At 50.9% G+C, this 21,734-nt stretch overlaps 2 protein-coding genes across 5 annotated transcripts; one reads left to right on the top strand and one right to left on the bottom strand.

The window, feature by feature from the left end:
• Positions 1-2,518: 2,518 nt before the first annotated feature.
• On the bottom strand, positions 2,519-4,142 carry GNG3 (G protein subunit gamma 3). The gene is made up of 3 exons (XM_003274092.3): positions 3,811-4,142; positions 3,330-3,429; positions 2,519-3,047 (listed from the first exon to the last, which is right to left on the bottom strand). Exons 2-3 carry the CDS (start codon positions 3,426-3,428, stop codon positions 2,919-2,921), a joined length of 228 nt encoding a protein of 75 aa, XP_003274140.1. The 5' UTR covers position 3,429; positions 3,811-4,142; the 3' UTR covers positions 2,519-2,918.
• On the top strand, positions 4,029-21,563 carry BSCL2 (BSCL2 lipid droplet biogenesis associated, seipin). Of its 4 annotated transcripts, none has more exons than XM_030810985.1 (11): positions 4,029-4,627; positions 6,131-6,447; positions 9,219-9,300; positions 17,137-17,280; positions 19,031-19,165; positions 19,355-19,452; positions 20,407-20,548; positions 20,687-20,753; positions 20,966-21,046; positions 21,141-21,221; positions 21,312-21,563. In XM_030810985.1, the coding sequence occupies exons 1-11, from the start codon at positions 4,541-4,543 to the stop codon at positions 21,470-21,472; spliced, it is 1,395 nt and encodes a 464-aa protein (XP_030666845.1). In that variant the 5' UTR covers positions 4,029-4,540; the 3' UTR covers positions 21,473-21,563. The 4 variants fall into 4 exon arrangements, with proteins under 4 accessions (XP_030666845.1, XP_030666844.1, XP_030666847.1 ...); XM_030810984.1 differs by having other exon boundaries at positions 4,129-4,627; positions 20,960-21,046; XM_030810987.1 differs by lacking the exon at positions 4,029-4,627 and adding an exon at positions 5,408-5,521.
• The last annotated feature ends 171 nt before the right edge of the window (positions 21,564-21,734 follow it).

Raw genomic sequence — 21,734 nt, 5'->3', positions numbered from 1 at the left:
TCTGAAGGGGCAGTAGTATTGATGTAGATACTGCTCTAATTCCTACCCTCTGTATGTGACACGAATTCAGATACCCGGGTTTACAGCTTTGTACCCTGAAGGCCACCCTTAATTTTGGTAGCTATCTATTCTTTAGGACATTTAAGTTGCTGTTAGAGCTAATTAATCATTTTTTTAAGTGGTGAATCATAGCTCATGCCTGGTCTCTAGTTACTGCTTAAACCCCATTTTCCCAACTAGCACTGCAGCCACGCAGTTATAATCTGATGGGTAGGAACATTGAGTGTGCAGAAAAATTGAAGAGAGGCGCTTTGTTCTGTTTTGAGACGGAGTTTCACTCTTGTTGCCCAGGCTGGAGTGCAGTGGCACAATCTTGGCTCACCGCAACCTCTGCCTCCTGGGTTCAAGTGATTCTCCTACCTCAGCCTCCCAAGTAGCTGGGATTACAGGTACCTGCCACCACACCAGCTAATTTTTGTATTTTTAGTAGAGACAGGTTTCACCATGTTGGCCAGGCTGGTCTCGAACTCCTGACCTCAGATGATCCGCCCGCCTCGGCCTCCCAAAGTGCTGGGATTACAGGTGTGAGCCACCACGCCCAGCCGGCCGAACAGAGGCTTTTTAAAAAATCAAGGTTACATTTATTAAACACTCTAATTTTTTGTTTTGTTTTGTTTTTTTACCATGTCTGAGCTGTTGTGGAAAATTTCACTTACTCCTCTGGAATTTGCCCAACACCGTGATACAGTGGGGATGAGGGAGGCAAAGTGCTTGGTCCCTGCCATGCCGCATTTGCCATTTAAGCATGTACAGTACAATCCATTCATTGGGTAGTTGGGTGCCTGATACGTGCCATTGTCAGGATACAGGGATTAAAACGGACCTGATTGATCCTTCCTGGAATTTTCACCGTGCCAAGAAGGAACTGAGGCTCCTACGCAACAGAATGGGGGTAGGGTCCCACTCCAGGAGGGCAAACTTTTCCTGTTTCTTCATCTCTAGGATGAGGGAATAAATTAGAAGAGCTCCAGGACTTCTTAGAGCTCAGAAGTTCCATCAACAGTAAAAAGTTGCTTGGGACACCTTAAGGTGACCCAAGTTCATTGGGTGTCCCTGGAATTCATGAAGATAGGAGGTTAAGTTCAGTTGCTGGTGATAACAACCTTTCTTCCTTTGGTTTCCTCTCTCCACTTTGCTGTCTTCTGTGCAAAGATAACCTGGAAGCTGGAGGTAATGAGCTGTCCCTACTGTTTCAAAGCAGCCTCCCTTCCCGAAGTATATCCAGGCACAAAACAGGAGCCAGCATAGGCTTTTCCTGGGAAGGATGCGTCCCTGAGTTTAGGGGACCTTGACTCTAGGAGGAGCACACATACTGGGATTGTTACGTTCTTTGCCTTGGCCCTGGTCCCATCTCGGCTCTGTGCACCCTTGGAAGGAAAAGATTCTAGGAGGCGTTCTGGTGTTCGTAAACCTCCGCCATGTTTGAGTCCTGGAGATGACCATGACATGTTAAGCCTTAAGTTTGGTCCCTGCCCAGACAGCATGCTGGACTCCTGCAAGGCACATTAGGGGTGGGGCCACTGCTTTCTGGCTGATGTGGCTGAATCGGCCTGAGGGGAAAATGAAAGCAAAAACAAGCCCCAGTTCTACTAGGAAACCCAAACTGAGCAACTTCAGGCTTATCCAGCTCCTGGGAAGACCAGGAAAACTGAGGAGCGGTGCACCGAGACGGACAGCGCCGGGGGTTAACCCCCTGCCGCTAATATTTCCGCTCCAAAGGGAGCCTCTCCTTTCTTGGCAAGATGTAGAAACCTAGATTCCCTCGCAAGATCCACGCGACCAGCGTCGGCCACGCTGTGCTTCCTGGGGTCCCCTTGTTTAGTGATTCTTCGTTATGGCCGCCCGTGTGCCTTCGGCTCAATCGGGAGGACATCGAGATCCAGATTTCGGGGTTGCAGGGCGCGGGCCCCGGCTTGGTGAGGGCAGGGGCAGCCATTTTGAGACCAGAAGAGGGTGGAAGGGACCATATTGAGAACTCCTGTTGCCAGGGGGCCGCCATTTTAAGAGAAGCCCTGTACGGTAAACTCTGTGGCACGGGGGCCGCCATGTTGGTACGACCATCTTGGAATGGGAGGGGCTGTGGGCGCAGCCATCTTAGGCATAAAATCGGCTCCAGTCGCGGTAACTGAAGCCAAGCTCCGCCCCTACCCTCCTAAGGGATCCTCTGCTGTACGACTACACTCCCGCACCCTCCCCTAAATCCACCCTGTTCGGCCTGTTTACCTTTTAACTTGGCTTCGTTGCACGTTTGTGTGTGTGTGCTTGCTCTTCGCAGCCTCTTGAGCGTCTTTTGTACTTCATTCTTCACTGTGGTCGCTCTCTCGCGCCCGCCATCCCCTGACCCCGCTGATCTCCGATCCTTGACAGGGTCTAGCCTGCTTTGATTGGCCCTGTTCCCTGGGTATGGCAGATCTATTGCTTGATGATCCTCTCCCCCCAAGAATTCTAACACAGGAGCTGTCCTGAGGCTCTGGATGACTTTATTCTTCAAATGGCTTTACCCTCCCAGTAGCTCCAGGTGAGACTGAGAGCAAGAACCTGGCCCATCCCTCTCTCCATTGTCTGAGCAGGTCACCGAGGGAAGCGGGCAGGACGCTGGCAGAGTCTGACGGGGCCCTGCTGTGGGTGGAGCAAAGGGTGCCTCATATCTCTGGGGTGCTTGGGGCCGGCCACAAAGGTGGTAGGAAATGGGGTCGACAGATAGGTGAGGGTGAGCCTTGTGCTTCAGATAACCTCACATGGTCAGGCAAGGGTTAGGGATGGGATGCAAGGAGCCTCAGGGGCTCACGACAATTACTGACCTAAGGAAGGGCCCAGGAGAGGGAAAAGGGAGGAGTTGTGAGAAGGGACAGGGGAGCTCAGAGGAGAGCACAGAAGAACTTCTTCTCCCGGAAGGGGTTCTCCGAAGTGGGCACAGGGGTGATGAGGGGATCCTCACAGGCGTGGGCATCACAGTAAGTCATCAGGTCTGCTGCTGCCTTGGACACCTGGGACACAGCCAGGAGGGGTATTGTTAGCCAGGACCTCTGAAGGGGACTGCAGCCTCCCTCCCCAAATGGGTTCTCTTTTGCCATCTCCAGGGCTCCTTACAACTGTCTTCTCCCTCATCCCCCAGAGAGGCCTGGGGACAGCTTTCTTTACAGAGCCCCAGACTCCTCCCCTGATCTCGGGGAGTGAAGGAAAGAATGCATCTCTTATCCTGAGCTTTGGGAACCTGCAGCACAGCACAGCCTGGCCAACTAATGGGAGCCAGCCAGGGTCCCACCTACCTTTATCCGACACAAGCTGGCTTCAATCTTAAGCTGTTCCACCATCTTGCGTGCTTGCCCAATACTCATAGTGCTGTTCACCGGGGTCTCACCTTTCATCCTGGAAAAAAGAGGGACCTCTCAGAGCACAGTCTCAGCTGGAGGACCCCTCCATGCTCACTCCACACCAACCTTTACAAGGCTGTGGTCGTACCCCAATATTTTGTTCCCCTCCTATCCTCCTCCTCCTCCTCCAGTGGACTGTCTCATCCCTGTATTCCTCATGGAAAAAATAGGGTGGGATGAGGTGCTCCGCAAACTCCCTCATGGCCTGGGCCACAGATCATTAAGCCTTACACAAATGATTTAAGGCTTTTCAGCCCTTCAAACCATGTGTGTTCCCAGCTCTGAAGACCTCAACCAACCCTGATGAGGAGGGCACATCACCCCTATCTGCTCCAGTGAGCCCCAACAGGAGAAAAACAGGCCGTTCCTTACTCACCTGAAGCCACAAGCGGCAGTAGCAGCCCTGGGTGTAGGGTCAGTGGAGGGTACCAAAACCTTCTGCCTGAGATGGGTGTCCCACCCTGTAGGGAGTTGCAGCTGAAAGTATCTGATGCAGAAGCAGTGACTATAGGGAAGGAGGCCCCTGGGGAGGGCTAGGCCAGAGGTCCGTCGAGGGCTGGTCTCAGTTTCTGCAGCTCAAGCACTGTCTGGATGGCTGGTACCTGAAGGATGAAGGATGCTAGAAGGAGCTGCTCAGATCCTGGAGCATACCAACTGCCTGGCCGGTGGGGGAGCCTAGCTGCCTGCATCCGTGTGCACACCCCCACTGTCGCTGGTTCACTGCCTGCCCCTCCCCCATTGCAGGCATCCTGAGTCTGGGCTAGAGCCCTCCCCAACAGAGCTGAGGCCAAGGCCGACTCCCCCTCTCAAATGGGGTGGTCTGGGCGTATGACAGCCCCTGCAGTGGAGTCTGTACTGGCTGCGGGGGACCCTGCTCATTTGAAAATCTGACATCAGCTGGGCAGTCGCCCCCCTCCTCCCTTCCTCCCTCTACCCTGACACAGCACTTAGCACCTGAATCTTCGTTTCTCTCCCAGGGACCCTCCATTTTCCATATCCAGGAAAATGTGATGCGCCACAGGTATCAGCGTCTGGATCGCCACTTCACGTTTTAGCCACAAGTGACTCAGTGGAAGATCCAGAGTCAACAGAGGCTCGTCAGGAAGATGTCTACAGAAAAGGTAGACCAAAAGGAGGAAGCTGGGGAAAAAGAGGTGTGCGGAGACCAGATCAAAGGACCGGACAAAGAGGAGGTAGGGGCCCTTGTGGGGACAGTCAGCAGAAATATACTGGAAATAGGTGGGCTGGCGTGAAGGGGGCGGGGGGGGTGGATTGGTTTTAAGAATTTCATTCATTTTGAATAGATTACTTCCCACGCCCGTAACAGTGTGCAAAGATGTACACAACACTAGCCGTGCCCTCTGAAGGACTTTATCTGGGGTGATTAGACGTCTACAAAATAGAAGACTGCCAAAAGCTAGTCTAGATAATGTGCTGTGGGGACTCTGAGGGAGAGTGCATCCAGTTAGGGGTCAGAGGAGGTCCACAATGCTACCACGCTGGGAACAGGGGACTAATCTGCCTGCGCAACAATGCAAGAGGCCCAGGTTGCCGCAGACTGCAACATGCTCTAGGTGAATGCCCCCGCCTTAGATGCCTACAGGTCCTAGGAGCTGTGGGCGATAAAAATCAGCGCCAGCTGGGTGACCGCCTCACTCGCCCGCTTCGCGGGTGAAATGGCCTGTGGTGAAGGTGTGCACAGAGGGCTGTGATTGCAGTCTCGAGGGAGAGCCGAGCGGAGGCTGCAGTCAGCCCATCCCCTGGGGCACATCTTGGGGCCTGCAGGGAGGCAGGCGTCTTTCCCCTTTGGTCACGGTAACCGGAGGAAAACCTGCCGCAGAGAGAGCCAGTGGCGAGCGCAAGCAGACAGCGGCCTCGCAGCTCGGGAAGGCTCCGCCCCGCCGCGCTGGACCCCGCCCTGGGCCGAAACTCCGCCTCCCAGGGCCACAAAAGCGGCCGGCGGAGAGGGGTGGGGCTTCCCCGGGAGCCGGAAGTCCCTTCTCACGGTTACCCTGGCAGCGCACGAGGCTGGTGAGTCGGCCGCCCTGTGGCAGCCGGCGGGCTGGTTTCCATGGTTGCGCGATTAGGTAGGGGCTCCGGGCGCTTTGCCCACCTCCGAGCCGGAGGGGACTGGCGGGAAGTGGCGGTTGGCTGCAGGGCGCTCCGCCTGGCGTGGGACGCAGCCGTGTCGGGGAGCGAGCTCAGCTCGAGGCGGAGAGGAGAAACTTGGGAAGCAATTGTGGCTACTCTTAGGCTACTGGTTTCGAGTCTGGCCGTGCGACCTTAGGCAAGTCGCACATTCTCTCCGTGCAGCTGCCTAGCAGTGTGGATTCAGTATCACCGTGTGTGTAAAGCTCTTTTTAAGAATTGTAAGGTGCTCTTTTTAAGAATTGTAAGGTGCTTATTCTTTGTTATATAGCTGTGAATGAGTATCAAGGTGGTTTGTCCCAGCGGCAAATGGCTGGAGAAGGAATTCCACTGAGGAGATCTAGCACTGGGCGGGAGGGAACACAGTGGAGGAAAGGGAAGGGGTAATTGGCTGAGTGGCACAATCATTTGGAGAAAGGCCATATATATGAAACAATGACTTTGCTATCCTGCTATCTCTCGTTCCTCAAAGCCAGTCCAGTAAGCTTTTTTGTCTCCACCTCCTTGGGGAAAGGAGTGACTCTTTCCCACTCCCCTTCTCTTTCCAGGAACCACCAGCTGCTGCATCCCATGGCCAGGGGTGGCGTCCAGGTGGCAGAGCAGCTAGGAACGCAAGGCCTGAACCTGGGGCCAGACACCCTGCTCTCCCGGCCATGGTCAATGACCCTCCGGTACCTGCCTTACTGTGGGCCCAGGAGGTGGGCCAAGTCTTGGCAGGCCGTGCCCGCAGGCTGCTGCTGCAGTTTGGGGTGCTCTTCTGCACCATCCTCCTCTTGCTCTGGGTGTCTGTCTTCCTCTATGGCTCCTTCTACTATTCCTACATGCCGACAGTCAGCCACCTCAGCCCCGTGCATTTCTACTACAGGTGAGAGGGGCCCTCTATCAAACTAGAGGAGTCCTATGGGAATTGTAAGGCCCTTGGAGCTTATTCCGTTCAATCCCCTCATTTACAGATGAGGAAAACTGGAGCCAGGTGTGCTTCCAGGACCTCTCAACTTTCACAGCCCAAGGCTAGATTTGGGTTGCCAGGGCTAGAGTTCTAGTTCTACCTCTGATAACTGAATTCTGGTTAAAAAAAAAAAAAGGGGGGGGGGTATCCACTTCTATCATTATGAGGATCAATTCTGTTTTGGCCCTCACTCTCAGGGCCAGTGTAGAATTTTCAGCCAACTCAACCCCTTAGTGCAGAACCAACCTGGCTTTCAGTAGAGGAGCTATTAGGAAAGCAGTAGTTTGCTTTTTACATTATTGCCTCTCAATCCCTGAAAGTCAGCTGCACAATAGAGATTATGGAAACATAAGATGAGGAGGTGCATAAACTTGCCTCCCAGAGAGTCTTGCGTCTTGACTGGCCCCTTAGGTTCCTTCTCATTTTACAAACCCCGCCAAGTGCCAAATTCCCTTTTTTTTTTTTTTTTGAGACGGAGTCTCGCTCTGTTGCCCAGGCTGGAGTGCAGTGGTGCAGTGTCTACTCACTGCAACCTCTGCCTCCCAGGTTCAAGCGATTCTTGTGCCTCAGCCTCCCAAGTAGCTGGGATTACAGGTGTGTGCCACCACATCTGGCTAATTTTTGTATTTTTAGTAGAGATGGGGTTTTTTTGCTTTTTGCTTTTGTTTGTTTGTTTGTTTGTTTGTTTGTTTTTTAGATGAGTCTTGCTCTGTCGCTCAGGCTGGAGTGCAGTGGCCCTATCTCGGCTCACAGCAAGCTCCGCCTCCTGGGCTCACGCCATTCTCCTGCCTTAACCTCCTGAGTAGCTGGGACTACAGGCACCTGCCACCATGACCTGCTAATTTTTTTTTTTTTTTTTTTTTTTTTTTGTAGAGACGGGGTTTCACCTTGTTAGCCAGGATGGTCTCAATCTCCTGACCTTGTGATCCACCCGCCTTGGCCTCCCAAAGTACTGGGGAGATGGGGTTTCACCATGTTGGCTAGGCTGGTCTTGAACTCCTGAATGCAGGTGATCCATCCACCTCGGCCTCCCAAAGTGCTGGGGTTACAGGCGTGAGCCACTGCGCCCCACCAAGGTCTCTCTTCTTTTTTTTTTTTTTTTTTTTTTTTTTTTCTTTTTGAGACAGAGTCTCGCGCTGTTGCCTGGGCTGGAGTGCAGTGGCACAGTCTCGGCTCGCTGCAACCTCTGCCTCCAGGTTCAAACCATTCTCTTGCCTTGCCTCAGCCTCCGAAGTAACTGGGATTACAGGTGCCTGCCACCACACCTGGCTAATTTTTTTTTGTATTTTTAGTAGAGATGGGGTTTCACTATGTTGGCCAGGCTGATCTCGAACTCCTGACCTCGTGATCCACCCCCTCGGCCTCCCAAAGTGCTGGGATTACAAGCATGAGCCACTGCGCCCGGCCTAGTTCTCTCTTCTTAACAGTGGTTGTAGGTCCTATCAACAGATGCAGAGAAGGGCGTTATAATCAATGGTTTAAAGTCATTTTTTCCCTTAAGTCCCTGGTCCAGAGCTATAGTTTCTAAAGCAGAGCTTCTTAAACTTTTAGGAAATGGATCTTATGGCCCTTCCTGCCATAAAAACGTATATACGGCTGGGCACAGTGGCTCACACCTGTAATTCCAGCACTTTGGGAGGCCGAGGCAGGCGGATCACGAGGTCAGGAGATTGAGACTATCCTGGCTAACCTGGTGAAACCCTGTCTCTACTAAAAATACAAAAAATTAGCCGGGCGTGGTGGCGGGCACCTGTTGTCCCAGCTACTCGGGAGGCTGAGGCAGGAGAAATGGCGTGAACCTGGGAGGCGGAGCTTGCAATGAGCCAAGATCCTGCCATTGCACTCCAGCCTGGGCGACAGAGCAAGACTCCGTCTCAAAAAAAAAAAAGTATAAACATGCCTAGGCATATGCTGCACCCACACCCCTACATGCAAATTTGCCTACAATTGGAGGGGTTATGAGCCTCTTAATAACCATCTGTAGATCCTTTTGGAGGCGTTTTCTCAAACTAGGACCCAGACCAGAGCTACCAAATCAGAATCTCTTGGGTGGGACCCTGGAATTTACCTTTTTTTTTTTTTTTTGAGATGGAGTTTCACTCTTGTTGCCCAGGCTGGAGTGCAGTGGCGTGATCTCCGCTCACCACAACCTCTGCCTCCCAGGTTCAGGCGATTCTTCTGCCTCAGCGTCCCGAGTAGGTGGGATTATAGGCATGTGCCACCACGCCCTGCTAATTTTGTATTTTTAGTAGAGATGGGGTGTCTCCATGTTGTTCAGGCTGGTCTTAAACTCCTGACCTCAGGTGATCCGCCCTCCTCGGCCTCCAAAAGTGCTGGGATTACAGGCGTGAGCCACCCCTGCTTGGCCCTGGAATTTACATTTTTATCAAGCTCCTTAAGTCTTTAGAAACACTGAAGTATGCAACTATTTAAGTATCTGTAGAGTCCCATCTAAGAACATCTGCTCTAATGAGAGGACATACATTGAAGTCATAGGAAGAGAATGAAATAATCATTCTGGTATCTTGAATCTCCTGGCCACATTTGTTCTCCATCTTTGTAACAGAGAGAAGGGTGCCTGTTCTGAGAAGGGAGGAGGGCAGGAGGGAGCCCTAGGGGGCCAAGAAGGTGTATGGACGGACTAGTAAGACTAACTTACTGGCGTATCCTCCTCCGTTCTCATTTAGGACCGACTGTGATTCCTCCACCACCTCACTCTGCTCCTTCCCTGTTGCCAATGTCTCGCTGACTAAGGGTGGACGTGATCGGGTGAGTATAGGAACTAGAGAGAGGTTTCATTAGAGCTTTGATGACTCAAAATAGGAAGACTTGAGAAAGGCCTAGAGAGAAGGAATTGAGTAATAAGAGACTGGCTGGGCACGGTGGCTCACACCTGTAATCCCAGTACTTTGGGAGGCTGAGGTGGGCAGATCACCTGAGGTTGGGAGTTCGAGACCAGCCTGACCAACGCGGAGAAACCCCGTCCCTACTAAAAATACAAAATTAGCTGGGTGTGGTGGCGCATGCCTGTAATCCCAGCTACTTGGGAGGCTGAGGCAGGAGAATCACTTGAATCCGGGAGGAGGAGGTTTCAGTGAGCCGAGATCACGCCGTTGCACTCCAGCCCGGGCAACAAGAATGAAGCTCCGTCTTAAAAAAGAAAAGAAAAAAAAAAAAAAAGGAGACTAAGAGGAAGACTTTGAAGGAAAAGAAGTTAAAATTAATTGTGTGGGCCGGGCGCGGTGGCTCACGCTTGTAATCCCAGCACTTTGGGAGGCCGAGGCGGGCGGATCATGAGGTCAGGAGATCGAGGCCACGGTGAAACCCCATCTCTACTAAAAATACAAAAAAAAAATTAGCCGGGCGTGGTGGCGGGCGCCTGTAGTCCCAGCTACTCGGAGAGACTGAGGCAGGAGAATGGCGTGAACCTGGGAGGCGGAGCTTGCAGTGAGCCGAGATTGCACCACTGCACTCCAGCCTGGGCTACAGAGTGAGACTCCGTCTCAAAAAAAAAAAAAAAAAAAAATTAATTGTGTGTACTGATGGATCTTTCTGCAGCAGGTGTTAGAAATGTTCTTTCTCGGCCAGGCACGGTGGCTCACGCTTGTAATCCCAGCACTTTGGGAGGCCGAGGCGGGCGGATCACGAGGTCAGGAGATCAAGACCACGGTGAAACCCCGTCTCTACTAAAAATACAAAAAAATTAGCCGGGCATGGTGGCGGGCGCCTGTAGTCCCAGCTACTCAGAGAGGCTGAGGCAGGAGAATGGCATGAACCCCAGGAGGCGGAGCTTGCAGTGAGCCGAGATCGCGCCACTGCACTCCAGCCTGGGTGACAGAGCGAGACTCCGTCTCAAAAAAAAAAAAAAAAGAAAGAAATGTTCTTTCTCAACATAGTCCCTGACTTACGTTAATTCAACTTAAGAAATTTTCAACTTACTGTGGTGCAAAAGCGACATACATTCCGTAGACACTGTACTTCAGGTACCTATACAACCATTCTGTTCTTCACTCTCTTTCTTTTTTTTTTTTTTTTTTTTTTTTTTTTTTTCCAGACAGTCTCACTCTGTCGCCAGGCTGGAGTGCAGTGGCGCGATCTCAGCTCACTGCAACCTCCACCTCCTGGGTTCAAGCGATTCTCCTGCCTCAGCCTCCCGAGTAGCTGGCACTACAGGAGCGCGCCACCATGCCCAGCTATTTTTTTTGTATTTTTAGGAGGGATGGGATATTACCCTGTTGGCCAGGATGGTCTGGATCTCTTGACTTTGTGATCTGCCTGCCTCGGCCTCCTAAAGTGCTGGGATTATAGGCGTCAGCCACTGCGCCCAGCCTGTTTTTCACGTTCAATACTGTATTCAATAAATCACATGAGATATTCACTACTTTATTATAAGCATAGGCTTTGTGTTAGATGATTGTAACCAACTATAGGTAGGCTAACGTAAGTGTTCTGAGCATGTTTAAGGTAGGCTAGGGTAAGTAAGCTATGATGTTCTTTAGGTTAGGTGTACTAAATGCGTTTTCAGCTTGTGATAGTTTCAACTTAGATGGGTTTATCGGAATGTAACCCCATTGTAAACTGAGGACCATCTTTCTCAGGTGAAGTATGATATATTTATCTGCTAGGTAAAGTAAGCAATGTTTTAGACCTAAATGAACAAATCAGCTATTACATTGGAAGAAGATGGGTATCTACCCAAGAGTTTTGAAAGCATTTATATAAAATTATGAAACTGTTGTCAAATATGTGCATCTTGTCATTACAAAGGGTACTGTGCCAGAGGACTGGCCAGATGCCAGTGTGACGTCACCAAACCTGGGAACCCTGAGAAATACATATGGGGAGTGGGCCTCTATAGTAGGCAAGCTAGAGGAGGCTCTGATAAAGAATAGGTTCTTTTTTTTTTTTTTTTTGAGACAGAGTCTTGCTGTGTCGCCAAAGCTGGAGTGCAGTGGCGCGATCTCGCTTCACTGCAACCTCCAACTCCTGGGATTAAGCAATTCTCCCACCTCAGCCTCCTGAGTACCTGGGATTACAGGTGCCCACCACCACGCCCGGCTAATTTTTGTATTTTTAGCAGAGACAGCGTTTCACCATGTTGGTCAGGCTGGTCTAAAACTCCTGACCTCAGGTGGTCCACCCACCTCAGCCTCCAAAAGCGCTGGGATTACATGCGTGAGCCACCACACCCAGCCTGAAGTTTTATTTATTTATTTATTTATTTAATTTATTTGAGACAGAGTTTTTTTCCTGTCACCTAGGCTACAGTGCAATGGCACGATCTCGGCTCACTGCAACCTCTGCCCCCCTGGGTTCAATCGATTGTCCTGCCTCAGCCTCCCGACTAGCTGGGGTTACAGGTGTATGCCACTATACCTAGCTGATTTTTGTATTTTTAATAGAGACGAGGTTTCATCATGTTGGCCAGGCTGGTCTTGAACTCATGATCTCAGGTGATCTGCCCACCTCAGCCTCTCGAAGTGCTGGGATTACAGACATGAGCCACCATGTCCAGCCTGAAGTTATTTTTCAAAAGTGGTACTTGGGAGGAAACTGATGTAATGATAGAATGTCACATCTTTGAAGGGAGGAGTATAACCTATAGAGTCTGGGGTTCTATTTTATTTTATTTTTTGAGACAAGGTTTTGCCCTGTCGCCCAGCCTGGAGTGCAGTGATACGATCACGGCTCACTGCAACCTTGACCTCCCAGGTTCAAGTGATCTCCCAAGTAGCTGGGACTACAGGTGTGTGCCACCATGCCTAGCTGACTTTTTTTTTTTTTTTTTTTTTAATTTTTAGTAGAGACAATCCCACAGTGTTAGGATTATAACCGGGTGTGGTGGCTCACACCTGTAATCTCAGCACTTTGGGAGGCTGAGGAGGCAGATGGGTCACCTGAGGTCGGGAGTTCGAGACCAGCCTGGACAACACAGTCAAACCCCATCTCTACTAAAAATACAAAAATTAGCCAGGCATGGTGGCGCAGGCCTGTAGTCCCAGCTACTTGGGAGGCTGAGGCAGGAGAATGGCATGAACCTGGGAAACGGAGCTTACAGTGAGCCAAGATCGTGCCACTGCACTCCAGCCTGGGCTACAGAGCAAGAAAAAAAATAGGGGCCAAGCGTGGTGGCTGACGCCTGTAATCCCAATACTTTGGAAGGCCGAGGCGGGCAGATCATGAGGTCAAGAGATCGATACCATCCTGGCCAACATGGTAAAACCCCGTCTCTACTAAAAATACAAAAATTAGCTGGGCATGGTGGTGCGCACCTGTAATCCCAGCTACTCGGGAGGCTGAGGCAGGAGAATCACTTGAACCCAGGAGGCGGAGGTTGCAGTGAGCTGAGATCGAGCCACTGCACTCCAGCCTGGCGACAGAGCAAGACTCCATCTCAAAATGAATGAATAAATAAATAAATAAATAATAATAAATGACTTTATTGAGAAGAAATGAGAAAGCCACAGAACCTGGGATGGTGCATACAGTTTTGTGGCCCATTGCAGAGATCATAATGGGAAGGCAGGGAGCCAAGGGAGGGAGCCTGAAACGATCAGGTGTGAGGCTGTCACATGAGGGAGGGAGGAATAAAAGGAGGATGAGAGCAAATTCAGCCCATGTCCCTGATAATTAGAAGAGGTTGAACATTTTGTTTGTTGACAATGAACATTTTAAAATTAATGAATGAAATAATCTGTCCACTATGTGTAATGGCTTGCTAGAAGTAGATGTGGTCGCTACTCTCAATGAGCTCACAGCGTTGATGGAAAACTATACATTGCATATGTTTGCACACATTTAAGTAGTAAACTGTAAGATGTGGATTCTGGCCAGGCACGGTGGCTCATGCCTGTAATCCCAGCACTTTGGGAGGCTGAGGCGGGTGGATCACCTGAGGTCAGGGTTCGAGACCAGCCTGACCAATATGGTGAAACCCCGTCTCTACTTAAAATTAGCCAGGCGTGGTGGCGTGTGCCTGTAGTCCCAGCTACTTGGGAGGCTGAGACAGGAGAATCGCTTGAACCCAGGAGGCAGAGGTCACAGTGGGCCAACATCATGCCACTGTACTCCAGCCTGGGCGACAGAGTAAGACTCTTGTCTCAAAAAAAAAAAGAAGAAAAAAAAAAAGGATGTGGATTCTGCAATCCAGAAGAATTTGTGAAGAATTAGATCAGTGTTGTCTGGGATAGTCTAAGACCATGGAAATGGTGATGTTCAAAGCGGATCTGTTTTTTTTTCTTTTTTGATATGGAGTCTCTCTCTGTTGCCCAGGCTGGAGTGCACTGGTGTGATCTTGCCTCACTGCAACCCCTGCCTCCTGGCTTCAAGTGATTCTTTTGCCTCAGCCTTCTGAGTAGCTGAGATTACAGGCGCATGCCACCACGTCCAGCTAATTTTTGTATTTTTTTTTTAGTAGAGATGGGGTTTCACCACATTGGCCAGGCTGGTCTCGAACTTCTGTCCTGGTGATCTACCCGCCTCGGCCTCCCAAAGTGCTGGGATTACAGGCATGAGCCACTGTGCCCGGCCCAAAGCGGATCTTTTAAGGAAGGGTGAATATTACATGGGAATGTTAGAGAAGGGGGAGAATCTGCCCATCAAGCAGGCAAATGTGGACAAAGGCATGGAATTTTTTTTTTTTTTTTTTTTTTTGAGATGGAGTTGCCCAGGCTGGAGTGCAGTGACGCAATCTTGGCTTACTGCAAGCTCTGCCTCCCGGGTTCATGCCATTCTCCTGCCTCAGCCTCCCAAGTAGCCGGGACAACAGGCGCCTGCCACCATTCCTGGCTAATTTTTTTGTATTTTTAGTAGAGACGCGGTTTCACCGTGTTAGCCAGGATGGTCTCGATCTCCTGACCTCCCAGAGTGCTGGGATTACAGGCGTGAGCCACTGCGCCCGGCCGGCATGGATTTATTCACAAGGTTTTAGTATTAAATTCTGTGGATCCCTTTGGAGGAGATTAATTTTTTTTTTTCTTAGTTGGGGTCTCATTCTGTCACCCCGGTTGGAGTGTAGTGGCCCAATCATAGCTCATTGTAGCCTCAAACTCCTGGGCTCAAGGGATCCTCCTGCCTCAATCTCCTCAGCAGCTGGGACTGCAGGCATGTACCACCACACCTGGCTAAGAGAACTACCTATTTTAATGTTTCAAAGAATTTGGGCCAAGGGCAGTGGCTCACACCTATAATCCCAGCACTTTGGGAGGCCAGGGCAGGACTGCTTGAGTCCAGCAGTTCAAGACCAGCTTGGGCAACATAATGAGACCCCGTCTCTACAAAAAAATAAAAAATTAGCTGAGTGTGTTGGCACCTGCCTGTAGTTCCAGCTACTCAGGAGGCTGAGGCAGGAAGATCAATTGAAATTGAGCCCAGGAGGTTGAGGCTGCAGTGAGCTGTGATCACACCACTGCACTCCAGCCTTGGTGACAAGAGTGAGATCCTGTCTCAAAAAAGAAAAGAATTAATAGACTGGGGGAGTGGTTGAGGGGAAGAATTCATAGGCTGAGCAACAAAGCAAGACCCCTGTCTCTCCAAAAAAAAAAAAAAAAAAAATTTTAGCTGGGTGTGATTGCATGTGCCTATAGTCCCTATGGTTCCAGGTACTTAGGAGGCAGAGGCAGGAGGATAGATTGAGCCCAGAAGTTCCAGGCACAGTGAGCCATGATCATGCCACTGCCTTCCAGCCTGTGACAGAGCAAGACCTTGTCTTCACAAAAAAAAAAAAAAAAGTTTATGAAGCAACTGGCTTAATCATCTGGTCTGTACAGGGGGTAGGAATCTCATGGAATCCATTTTCTTCAACAGATAGTTTTTTGTTGTTGTTGTTGTTGTTGTTTTTAGACAGAATCTTGCACTGTCACCCAGGCTGGAGTGCAGTGGTGGGATCTCTGTTCACTGCAACCTCCGCCTCCCGGGTTCAAGCAGTTCTCTGCCTCAGCCTCCCAAGTAGCTGGGATTACAGGTGCCTGCTACCACGCCCGGCAAATTTTTGTATTTTTAGTAGAGACAGAGTTTCACCATCTTGGCCAGGTTGGTCTTGAACTCCTGACCTTGTGATACACTCGTCTCAGCCTCCCAAAGTGCTGAGATTACAGGCATGAGCCAACTGCGCCCGGCCAACACATAGTTCTGACTGGCAATAAGAAGGTACAAAGAAAGGCCCTTATCAGTGGTTTCAACCATTGCCTTAGTGATAAACACTGAAAGCACCCCCAAGGCTGAACCCACGTTTTGGAGGTAGTTCACTATGGGCTAGGGCAGTATTTTCCAACTTTTTTTTTTTTTTTTTGGAGACAGAGTTTTGCTCTTGTCGCCCAGGCTGCAGTGCAATGGCACGATCTCGGCTTACTGCAATCTCCGCCTCCAGGGTTCAAGCGACTTTCTTGCCTCAGCCTCTTGAGTGGCTGAGATTACAGGTGCCTGCCACCATGCCCAGCTAATTTTTGTATTTTTAGTAGAGGCGGGGTTTCGCCATGTTGGCCAGGCTGGTCTCGAACTCCTGACCTCAGGTGATCCACCTGCCTTGGCCTCCCAAAGTGCTGGGATTACAGGCATGAGCCACCGCACCTGGCTAACCTTTTTTTTTTTTTTTTTAATCCATTACCTCTGATTAAAAACAGAAGCTTTACCCTCACTCCTATAATTTTTATATACTACTGTGTGAGGGCCTTGTTGCCAGATATGAATCAATAAAGGGGTTAGGGCCGGGCATGGTGGCTCACGCTTGTAATCCCAGCACTTTGGGGGGCCGAGGCGGGCGGATCACAAGGTCAGGAGATCAAGACCACAGTGAAACCCCATCTCTACTAAAAAATACAAAAAAAAAAAAAATTAGCCGGGCAGGGTGGCGGGCGCCTGTAGTCCCAGCTACTCAGAGAGGCTGAGGCAGGAGAATGGCGTGAACCCGGGAGGCGGAGCTTGCAGTGAGCCGAGATTGTGCCACTGCACTCCAGCCTGCGCGAAAGAGCAAGACTCTGTCTCAAAAAAGAAAAAAAAAAAAAAAAAAATGGGTTAGAAGAATATAGAAATAGGAAAAACTAGGGCATGTTTGGTGGCAAATCTTTAACCTCTTGAGGGTGATCCCTGTGAAGAAGCCTTCCTACTCTGAGTCTTGGGGTGCTACCAACAGAACCAAGATAAGGGACCTAGAATGGCAGAAAGATGATCTGGAGCGAGGATGACTGTGCCAGAGCTGGCTGGGGAGACTGAGCACTGTCAGTGCTTGATTAATTAATAATGTAAGAGAGGGCAGGTTGGGCCCTGGGGACAACCTCACCGGTCCATAGGCCAGAGTCACAGATGGCCCAGTTGGCAACATGACGGTTCACTTTTGGAAAAGAAACGTGACACAGCCTTTCTGGGAACAGGGTAGCCAGTCTGATTCAGGAGAGCCAACAGGATACCCAAGACCTGGACGTGAGAGGCTCCAGCCACCAGAAGGGGGCAGCACCTTCTTGGGATGACAGATTGAAAGGCCTGTTAGGCTACTCAAGAGGGTTGTGGCTGAGTATTTGGGGGTGTTGGGGGCCTAAGAGGGAGGTGGAATAGGGACGGTACATTTTCCACAAAAATTTTTTTAAAAGAAATGGGGGCTACCTTCGGCAGGTGCTGATGTATGGACAGCCATATCGTGTTACCTTAGAGCTTGAGCTGCCAGAGTCCCCTGTGAATCAAGATTTGGGTATGTTCTTGGTCACCATTTCCTGCTACACCAGAGGTGGCCGAATCATCTCCACTTCTTCGCGTTCGGTAAGTGTTCGTGGCCTGTCTGAGAAGGCGTGGAGGAAGATGGCAGGATCAGAATGGGTAGGGGGCCGGGTGTGGTGGCTCAGGCCTATAATCCCAGCAGTTTGGGAAGCCGAGGCAGGCAGATCGCTTGAGCCCCGGAGTTCAAGACCAGCCTGGGCAACATGGCGAAACCCATCTCTACCAAAAAAAGTTTAAAAAATTAGCTGGGCATGGTGGCACACGGCTGTAGTCCCAGCTACTCTAGAGGCTGAGGTGGGAGGATCGCTTGAACCTGGGAGGTTGAGTCTGCAGTGAGCCAAGATTGCACCACTGTTCTCCCTCCTGGGCAACAGAGCAAGACCGTCAAAAAAAGAAAAAAAAAAAAAATGTCTGGGTAAGGATTCCGCAGGAGAAAAAACCCTTGGCTTTGAGGTCACAGACATATTAGGATAAAGAAAGGAATCAAGGTCGGGCGCAGTGGCTCACGCCTGTAATCCCAACACTTCGGGAAGCCGAGGCGGGTAGATCACCTGAGGTCCAGAGTTTGAGACCAGCCTGACCAACATGGAGAAATCCCGTCTCTACTAAAAATACAAAATTAGCTGGCATGGTGGTGCATGCCTGTAATCCCAGCTACTCAGGAAGCTGAGGCAGGAGAATTGCTTGAACCCGGGAGGCAGAGGTTGTGGTGAGCCGAGATCGTGCCACTGCATTCCAGCCTGGGCAACAAGAGCAAAACTTTGTCTTAAAAAAAAAAAAGGAATCAGCTTATGAAAGCAGAAACCTTTGCCAAACACCCCAGGTATCTCATGAGCACGCCCAGCTTTGGGATTAAGTGTGAAGAGTGGAGCTGCTCTCAGAAAACAGGCTTTAGAGCTAGACAGACATGGGCTTGTGTCCTCATTCAGAAACAAGCTAGCTGTGGGTCACCTGACTTCTTGGGTATAAAGTATTATAAAATGGGTATAATAGTAACTACCTCATAGCAAGACTAGTTTGGATTCAATGGGGAAATGTAAAATTCCTATTAGGACATAGTGGCTGTTTAATGTTTTTTTGTTTTTGAGACAGAGATCTTGCTCTGTCGCCCAGGCTGGAGTGCAGTGGTGTGATCTTGGCTCACTGCAACCTCCACCTCCTGGGTTCAAGCGATTCTCCTGCCTCAGCTTCCCAAGTAGCTGGGACTACAGGTGCCCACCACCACACCTGGCTAATTTTTGTATTTTTAGTAGAGGTGGGGTTTCACCATGTTGACCAGGCTGGTCTCGAACTCCTGATCTCAAATGATTCAACCACCTCAGCCTCCCAAAGTGCTGCAATTACAGGTGTGAGCCACCACACCTGGCCTAATAAATGTTAAGACTCCATTTCTCCATTAATTAACAACACAACCTCATCATGAAGCAAATTCCTGATGTCTACATGGTGGGGGGAAAGCTTCACATTGTGCGTGGGACTTAGATCCCATACTGGATTATAGAACTACTTGGTGGGAAAGGCAGATTAGAGACAGTGTTGGGCTTAATCTAGGAAGGTTTCTTGGAAGGAGGGGCCTTTGCTCTATAATAGAGTGTGGTTGAGTAGGGAGAGAGGTACTCAAGCAGTTGGAATGGTTGGATGAAGACTGAGGGGTAGGAAGTGAAGGTGAGGGAGCCAGGGACCTAAGGAAGAAGCTGCCTTCATAGACTACTCAGAGGTGGTTGAGGGGTAGGTAGTGTCATGGGGATCTGGCGTGCACGTGTCCCCAGCCTCTGCTTCCTACCCCCGGCAGGTGATGCTGCATTACCGCTCAGACCTGCTCCAGATGCTGGACACGCTGGTCTTCTCTAGCCTCCTGCTGTTTGGCTTTGCAGAGCAGAAGCAGCTGCTGGAGGTGGAACTCTACGCAGACTATAGAGAGAACTCGGTGAGTGAGGTGAACGAGCTCTATGACTAGGAGATAGCCCCTCCCATTAGCCCAGGCTTCTACCTGAGGAGCCTCCAGGCTCAGGAGACATCACAACTGAGAGGCTGGAAGTGGGGCTCAGATGGGGCGGGTAAGAGTGCTAGCAGCAGGGCCCTGGCCTGACGCCGCCCTCACGCCACCCCCTCACAGTATGTGCCGACCACTGGAGCGATCATTGAGATCCACAGCAAGCGCATCCAGCTGTATGGAGCCTACCTCCGCATCCACGCGCACTTCACTGGGCTCAGGTGAGGGGCCAACTGGAGTGAACCTTGGGCAACTCTCACGGGGGCTAACCTTCCACCAAGAGGGTCCCAAGCAGAGGTAATGGGTTTACAGAGCAGAGCTGAGTTGGGTTTCACATAGGCCAGAGGGTCTCAAAGCTGCCAAATATTGACCTATCAGCTCCCTGGGGAACTTTTGTCTAGGCATCAGAATTTTTAATTTTTGTTTTTTGCCCCCACAACCCTCCATCATCCCTGTTCATCTTCCCTCCACCCTGCCATCCACCCAGAAATCCAGGACTGAGGGCTCCACCCAAGTGAGAAGATTTTTTTTTTTTTTTTTTTTTTGAGAGAGAGTCTTGCTCTGTTGCCCAGGCTGGAGTGCAGTGGCGCGACCTCGGCTCACTGCAAGCTCTGCCTCCCAGGTTCACGCCATTCTCCTGCCTCAGCCTCCTGAGTAGCTGGGATTACAGGCGCCCGCCAACACGCCCGGCTAATTTTTTTTGTATTTTTACTAGAGATGGGGTTTCACCGTGTTAGCCAGGATGGTCTCAATCTCCTGACCTTGTGATCCGCCCGCCTTGGCCTCCCAAAGTGCTAGGATTACAGACGTGAGCCACCGCGTCCGGCCTGTGAGCAGAATTTTTTAAAGCACCCCGAGGAAGGCTGATGGGCTGACAGAGTTGAGAGCTACTGTCTTGAACCATTGGCTCAGCAAGAGTTGGGGTGACTCTTGAGAGACAGACAACATTGAGGCTGTACCCTATGGTCCTCCCACAGGAGACTTCCCAAGGTCCTTGGCCTTTGTTAGAACCTGGTATAGCAGGTTCTGGGAACTGTGTGGGTGGGAGGCAGGGGCGGCAGAGCTGGCTGTAACCAAACTCACTTGAATTGCCCTAGAAATTACTTCTGGGACACGAGAAGGCTGTTGCTCTCTGGTAACTGCTACTCCCTTCTTGTCCCTACTTCCTGCCTCAGATACCTGCTGTACAACTTCCCGATGACCTGCGCCTTCATAGGTGTCGCCAGCAACTTCACCTTCCTCAGCGTCATCGTGCTGTTCAGCTACATGCAGTGGGTGTGGGGGGGCATCTGGCCCCGACACCGCTTCTCTTTGCAGGTTGAAAGGGGCAAGGACCCCCTTTTGTCCCTTTGATCTTTGTGGGTGGTCAGGGGTATGTTGGGGGTTAGGACATGAGGGCCCTGATTGTTAGTGAGGGAAGTCAGTCCTGGCTGCTCAGTAGTTTTTCCTCCACAGGTTAACATCCGAAAAAGAGACAATTCCCGGAAGGAAGTCCAACGAAGGATCTCTGCTCATCAGCCAGGTAAAGGTGTTGGCTGGGGAGCCGTTGAGGTGGGCTAAGTTGAGCTGAGCTGGGCTGGGCCAGAGGGAGTCCCTGCTTCATCCAGTATGAGGCTTAGGGTATCACTGACTGAGACAAGGGTCAAAGGAAAGGCGAGGAAGGTGAGGTTGGCACTGCCGTCCAGGCACAGCCATCCTAACCCTAACCTGTCCTCTTCCGCTTTGGAGGTGCAGTGCCTGAAGGCCAGGAGGAGTCAACTCCGCAATCAGATGTTACAGAGGATGGTGAGAGCCCTGAAGATCCCTCAGGGACAGGTATGGCGCAGCCGCCACACTCTCTCCTTCCTGACTCCTTGGCTTTCTCCTTCAGTGTCTGGTTCTAACTCCTGCATTCCCCTTTTGGCTGCAGAGGGTCAGCTGTCCGAGGAAGAGAAACCAGATCAGCAGCCCCTGAGCGGAGAAGAGGAGCTAGAGCCTGAGGCCAGTGATGGTGAGGGGCGTCCTGCAGCATGACCTGGGTGGGGCCCCCGGTTAATCTAATATCCCATTTGAGATTTTGTTTTTCCCTTTCCTGGCCCAGGTTCAGGCTCCTGGGAAGATGCAGCTCTGCTGACGGAGGCCAACCTGCCTGCTCCTGCTCCTGCTCCTGCTCCTGCTTCTGCCCCTGTCCTAGAGACTCTGGGCAGCTCTGAACCTGCTGGGGGTGCTCTCCGACAGCGCCCCACATGCTCTAGTTCCTGAAGAAAAGGGGCAGACTCCTCACATTCCAGCATTTTCCCCCTGACTCCTCTCCCCTCGTTTTTCCTTCAATAAACTATTTTGTGTCAGCTTCTTCCTTGACTCTGAAATGAGTTCAGGGCCATTTGAAAACCCTGTGTCCCCCAGGCATCTCTCACTTTCCGCCATTAGAGGGGAGGTCTTCTTGTCAAGGGGAAGGCCTCCAGACCTGGGCTATTTTAAGCACAGATGTTTCCATTCATAAGCCTAGGAAGTCCAAGGAGGA

Source organism: Nomascus leucogenys, chromosome 4 (assembly GCF_006542625.1).
Source record: "Nomascus leucogenys isolate Asia chromosome 4, Asia_NLE_v1, whole genome shotgun sequence".
NCBI classification, from domain to species: domain Eukaryota; kingdom Metazoa; phylum Chordata; class Mammalia; order Primates; family Hylobatidae; genus Nomascus; species Nomascus leucogenys.
Note: the sequence above shows the minus strand (reverse complement) of the source record. Positions and strands in the feature narration are given on the sequence as shown.

Bases quoted from the DNA above. Each gene is read 5' to 3' on its own strand.
- BSCL2 (XM_030810984.1), top strand. From the start codon at position 4,541: ATGTCTACAGAAAAGGTAGACCAAAAGGAGGAAGCTGGGGAAAAAGAG. The intron at 17,281-19,030 runs GTAAGTGTTCGT...TACCCCCGGCAG, and splicing joins TCTCCACTTCTTCGCGTTCG to GTGATGCTGCATTACCGCTC. The intron at 21,047-21,140 runs GTATGGCGCAGC...TTTTGGCTGCAG, and splicing joins TGAAGATCCCTCAGGGACAG to AGGGTCAGCTGTCCGAGGAA.
- GNG3 (XM_003274092.3), bottom strand. From the start codon at position 3,428: ATGAAAGGTGAGACCCCGGTGAACAGCACTATGAGTATTGGGCAAGCA. The intron at 3,048-3,329 runs GTAGGTGGGACC...GCTGTGTCCCAG, and splicing joins CCAGCTTGTGTCGGATAAAG to GTGTCCAAGGCAGCAGCAGA.